Below are 6,000 nucleotides of genomic sequence, written 5' to 3' on the forward strand. Positions count from 1 at the left end.
GCTAGCTTTAACAGGTGGCCCAATACACAGACAGATAAGGCTTTCTCTCCCTCTGCTATTGGGGATGTAATACAGGGGCACTCTATCACTGAGATGTAGCCCCAGACCTTTTTGTTTATTTATATATATAAATAAATAATTTGAGACTGGGTCTCACTAAATTGCCCAGGCTGGCCTTGAACTTGAGATCCTCCTGCCTCAGGCTCCCAAGCAACTGGGATTAGATAAAGAGCCTACAGATAAAGCTCCACAGCACATCAATAAAAATAAGTGGATTTTTTGTAATTGGTCTCAAACAGGTGGCCACCGGCACTGCTTAACATGTGAATTTGGAAGACACACACCATGTTGATAATAAGCACTGGCTGATGATCACAAACGTCACCTGAACCCACACCATGGGCCTAGCAAAAATGGCCCCAAACATCAGAAAGAGTTGGCAGTGTGGTAGGCAGGGAGGGCCTGGAGAATCAGCCGTCGTCAGGGACAGGGTGGGAACCCTGAGGCTGAGACGGGCCACAGCAACACGCAGGGATGGTGGGCACCGCGGGACTTTCTGGGTAATTAACCATAAACAAGTTAACTCGGGCGCTGGTTCAATCCAACAATGGTCCCATATTTGCATCTAGAATGCTGGAATAAAAGCGCTGTCAGAAACCAGGCGAAGACCCGCAGACATGAGCGCCGTGGACAGCTCACCATGAAACACGCTGTTGTCCACCAGAAAGTGCCTGCGGTAGCGCACACAGCTCCGCTGCTCCGCGTTCCAGTAGCTCATTGTCAGGAGACGGCTGGCACAGCATCAAAACCAGCTGTCCTGTCGAGGGAAACAGAACAGGACACGATGAAGAGGACCCGGCCACACGCTCTCACGGGGAGCGCACATGCTGGCCTGCTCAGGAGGCCCAGAAGTGAGGATTGGATCCTCACTTCTGCACGCTGGGAGTCACAGTCCCTGGGCCAGGACGTTTCCCAGTCTTCCCAGGGCTGAGCGAAATGGCAACTCTTCCAACAGCACCTTTCAGGGCTCAGAGCCACTGCTGCCTCCCGGGAAGATAACTCCTCAGGAGCAAGTTCCAGGATAGTTTTGCAGGATCCGAGTCCCAGTACTATCCAGCCTGGACCCAAACTGGCCAATGCTGGTGATTTGGGAGGAAATTTCAGTTGAGGTGGGGAGGTTCTCAGCCCCACCCCTGAATCCTCTGCCCCGGGTGATCACTGTATGGAAGTGTTAGAACCATTACGACCATCTGGCCACGGACAGGCCAGACACCTGACAAAACCCGAGGCCTCTTCTAGCTTATTGCAGCATTTCCCAGGATGGCCAGCACCTGGATGAGCTGGTGTAACCACAGCTGGGCACAGGCCTCAGGCACAGTGGCCTAGCAGGCTGCTCCTGCCTGAGAGGACCACAGACTCAGAGAAACACCAGGCTCACTACAGCAAGAACTTGAACACAGGGTCCGGCCAGTGAATAAACTCCTCAGAAAGAGACGGCATAACCTCGAACAAGGCCCCAGCTGTTCACAGGATTTGGTGAAGGAACTTTGCAGAATTCCAACCTCCTTTCTGCTCACAGGATGAAACTAGGCAAGGCCATGCAGGACTGGAGAGATGGGAAAACCACAGGTGAGAGCAGGGTGGAGTTCTGTGAAGCGCTCCAGGGTGAAGCCACAGCTTAGTTTAGCACCCTTTATTTGTTAATGCCTAGTGAAGGCTCACAGCTGCTCCTTAGCTCCCAGGATCCTCCTAACCTTCCCCTGAGGGATCCAGCGACAGCTAGCCTGACCCACCTTTCCTCAGTTTCCCCTCCTGGCTAAGTCTGGCTACTCATCCTACTCCCTCAGGCTGGGGTAGACTCACCACCGCAGGGAACCCCCAAAACCAGTAGGAGAGCTGATGCCCTGGCACTTGCCCATAATCTCAGCAACTCAGGAGGCCGAGGCAGGAGGATGGCAAGTTCAAGGCCAGCCTCAGCAACTTAGTGAGATCCTCAGCAACTTAGCAAGACCCTGTCTCAAAATAAGAGCAGGCTGGGAATGTAGCACAGTGGTGGAGTGCCCCTAGGTTCAATCGCCAGTACCACACAAAAAAGAAAATGGCTGATGACAGAAATAACCCCACTTCTGCTCTCTCCTTAGCTAATACGCATGCTACAAAGATCTCTTCTTTAAAAAGTAGTTCTAGCTATAAAAATAATGCAGTTAGGGGTGGGCGGTGGAGCTCAATGGTAGAGCACAGGCAATGTGCAAGGCCCATGGTTCAATTCCCAGCACAAGAAAGAAAGGGAGGTAGGAAGGGAGAAGTTGTACATGATCATTAATATAAAAACAATATCAATGCGAGGCATGGTAGTGACACCTTCAATCCCAGAGACTTGGGAGACTGAGGCAGGAGGTTCAAAAGTTCAAGGCCAGTCTCAGCATCTTAGCAAGGCTATAAGCAATTTAGGAAGACCCTATCTCAAAATTTTTAAAAATTTAAAAAGGAGTTGGGGTTGTAGTTCAGTAGTTAAGCATCCCTAAATTCAATTCCCAGTACACCCGCCGCCCCAAAATCACACAATACTAAAATTTACCAGTTTTTAAAAATCAGAAGTCCCCTCTTCCCTGTTCCATGCCTCTCTCCTAGAATGACTACTTTTGTTTGATGTGTATCATTATAGTTCTTTTCCTATGCATTCATATACATATCTATCTATATATTGATACAGATAGGATAAATAGATCTGTAATTTTGAAGGCTTTTATATTTTGAGTAAGAACAGCTTTTTTCAAGAATTGGCACTAATTTTCGGTAATAACAATAGTCACTCACAGCTTATATAAATCACAAATACACTTCTTATAGGAAACTACAAAAGGTGTATTTGTGATTTACATTAGAAATTGTTCGATTTTTGTGGAATTAAAGAGAACCCAATGTTGTTTGTGCCATTTTTCTGTATTAACTTGATCTGGTGGTTTGATTTGTCATTTTATTTTGCCGTGTCTGCTCATTGTCATTCAAGGAACACTGCAAGAGAATCAGAAGATGAAACCACAGCACACAATTGTTTACAGCTAGCAAAACCCATGCATACACACAACTCTACCTGACCCTTATTCATCTTGAGATGTGCTAGAAAATGGCAGAAATGGGGCTTGAAATCCTGTCTTCACATTTCAAACCTGTGTTCTAGTCATGATGGACCAGAAGGAAATAAGCTGTTACACGATGTGGTAGTTCTAAAATATGTCCTATAAATCCTTATTCACAAGATTTTAAAATTTAGGTTCTACCTTTAAAAGGTAGAACCTAAATACACCTCCCTTGACTAAAGACTGGACTCAGTAACTCACTCACAATCAAACCCTCCAAAAGGAGCCCTGTGATGTGTGAACCCTCCAAGAGGAGGAGAAGGCACACATCTGCCAGATTCCCAGAATGCGGGCCCTGGGCACATAGCCACGGGAGGTAAGGAAGCCCAAGCTTAAGGTTCCAGCTCACAGGCACATCTGGGCCCTCTCACAGCCAGCATCAACCCGAGAGACACGCTCAGATCTTCACGTGTATCCCCCCAAAACTCACACTGAAATCTTCATGTGAGTCGGGCACAGTGTCACATGCCTGTAATCCCAGCAGCTCGGGAGGCTGAAGCAGGAGGACCATGAGTTCAAAGCCAGCCTCAGCAAAAGCGAGGCACTAAGCAACTCAGTGAAACCCTGTCTCTAAATAAAATACAAAATGGGGCTGGGATGTGACTCAGTGGTTGAGTACCCCTGAGTTCAATCCCCAGCACCCAAAAAAATAAAATAAAATAAAAAATAAAAAAAATAAAAGCTGTACTAGTGATTCCAAAGTGCCCAAGGCTGAGAACCACCACTGAACGTCACCTGCACTTCTCGAAGACACTCTGCAGGGCAGATTTTAGGAACAGGGCTCACAGTGTTTAATGGCTGTATAACAGTATAAAACTATGAGTAGCAGAACCTGTGGCCCCCGGGCTGTGTGCCTCCTGACTGTAGCCAGCTGTAGGTCTTCCTCTGCGCCAGTATTCGCTGTCCAGGGTTGAAGCACTACAGCCAGCCATGCACACACTGCAGGCCCTCAGTGGACATCACCAGGTGCCCCACTTCCTGGATTTGCCAGGTGGAGACTGGTGAAGGGTGCACTTGCTCTGGCCTCCTGAATCAGGGCAATGAGTTCAAACTTCAGAGATAATGAAGGTGGAGGCTATGACTAGGGTCACCAGGGGAAGAGAGGGTTGCACAATAAACCCACCTGAGCTTCAGCCAGATTTTCAAAAATCAGGGCCCAGTACTCACTAAGGGGAAGCTGCCCAAAGGAATGTCAAACCTCAACTCAGATACCAAGTGGAGTGAGTGGTTGTGTGGTCGCATCTCAGAAACTGTTAGCGCTTGCAGCGTGGCTGACCAACTGACGGAAGAGCAGATTGCCAAACTCAAAGAAGCTTTCTCACTATTTGACAAGGCTGGTGATGGAACTATAACAATAGAGGAACTGGGAAATGTAATGAGGTCTCTTGGCAGAATCCCACACGAGCCGAGTCACAGGACATGATTAATGAAGTCATGCTGATGGTAATGGCACAACTGACTTCCCTGAATTTTGGACAATGGGATAGCAAGAAAAATGAAAGACACAGACAGTGAAGAAGAAATTAGAGAAGAATTCCATGTATTTGATAAGGAGGGCAATGGCTATATCAGTCAGCAGAGCTTCACCTGTGATGACCAACCATAGAGGGAAGTTAACAGATGAAGAAGTTGATGAGCTGATCAGGGAAGCAGGTGTTGATGGTGATGGTCAAGTACACTATGAAGAGTTTGTACAGATGATCACAGCAATGTGAAGACATTGAACAGAAGGTGTTAAATTTCTTGTACAATTTTTTTTTTTTTTAAGATTTATTTTTTAGTATTTGGCGGACACAACATCTTTGTCTGTATGTGGTGCTGAGAATCGAACCCGGGCCGCACGCATGCCAGGCGAGCGCACTACCACTTGAGCCACATCCCCAGCCCCATGTACAAAATTATTTGTTTGCATTTTCTTTGTAACTTATCTGTAAAAGATTTCCCCCTACTGTCAAAAAAATATGCCTGTGTAGTAATTAGGACTTCATTCCTCCAAGTTTTCTTCCCTTATCTTGCTATCATTGTCTTGATACCTTATTTTAGAAAACTGACCAAGTAACATGTACATGTGGCTTACTCTGGGTATATCTAAGCCCTTCTGCACACCCAAACTTTAGATGGAGTTGGTCAAATGAGGGAACATCTGGTTTCCCTCTGGGTTATGTCTTTTTTTTTTTTTTAAGAAAGAGAGAGAATTTTTTAATATTTATTTTTAGTTTTTGGTGGACACAACATCTTTATTTTATTTTTATGTGGTGCTGAGGATCGAACCCAGTGCCCCGCGCATGCCAAGCGAGCGCGCTACTGCTTGAGCCACATCCCCAGCCCCAAAGGTTATGCCTTTTTTTAAAGTAGTTTTCTTTAGGAATTGTCAGCATGTTGTTGTTGAAGTATTGTAACTCTGCATGGACTGGGGACAGTCAACAACATACACTTAAGAGTTGCACTATTGCAAAATGGGTGGATTATCCAGGTACTTGTACACTATTTTTTGTACTGCTGGTCTTGTAAAGGAAACATTTTCTTTTATTGTTACTTGCTTTTTGAATTTTGTCTAGCCACTTAAAGAAAATCTTCTTATGGCATAATTTGCCTTAAATCCATTCCAAGTTGTATATTTGTTTTCCAATAAAAAAAATAACAATTTACAAAAAAAAAAACTAAGCCAAACCTCTCAAGGTGTAGCCAGAGGGAATCTGAAGCCCAGAAAGGATGTGTCTGTCCCTCATGAGTGACTGCTGCTAGCTAGTAGATAAACTGGTGGGAAATCCACCATCGCCAGCCCAAAGCAAGGCTCTTCTGAATGTTTCCATGAACAAACAGGATGACAGGGACTTCAGATGCAACTTCCAATATGAAG

At 45.9% G+C, this 6,000-nt stretch overlaps 1 protein-coding gene and 1 pseudogene across 3 annotated transcripts in view; one reads left to right on the forward strand and one right to left on the reverse strand.

The window, feature by feature from the left end:
• Plch1 (phospholipase C eta 1) overlaps positions 1–778 on the reverse strand; it is a 158,024-nt gene extending 157,246 nt beyond the window's left edge. For all 3 annotated transcript variants that reach the window (XM_076867327.2, XM_076867326.2, XM_076867325.2), the window contains exon 1: positions 700–778. In XM_076867327.2, the coding sequence (XP_076723442.2) occupies positions 700–778 (79 nt within the window). The remainder of the gene's footprint in view (positions 1–699) is intronic.
• A 3,551-nt stretch (positions 779–4,329) lies between these two features.
• Positions 4,330–4,855, forward strand: LOC143407912 (calmodulin-alpha pseudogene; annotated as a pseudogene).
• The last annotated feature ends 1,145 nt before the right edge of the window (positions 4,856–6,000 follow it).

This window comes from Callospermophilus lateralis, chromosome 10, assembly GCF_048772815.1.
Source record: "Callospermophilus lateralis isolate mCalLat2 chromosome 10, mCalLat2.hap1, whole genome shotgun sequence".
In the NCBI taxonomy this organism is placed as follows: Eukaryota; Metazoa; Chordata; class Mammalia; order Rodentia; family Sciuridae; genus Callospermophilus; species Callospermophilus lateralis.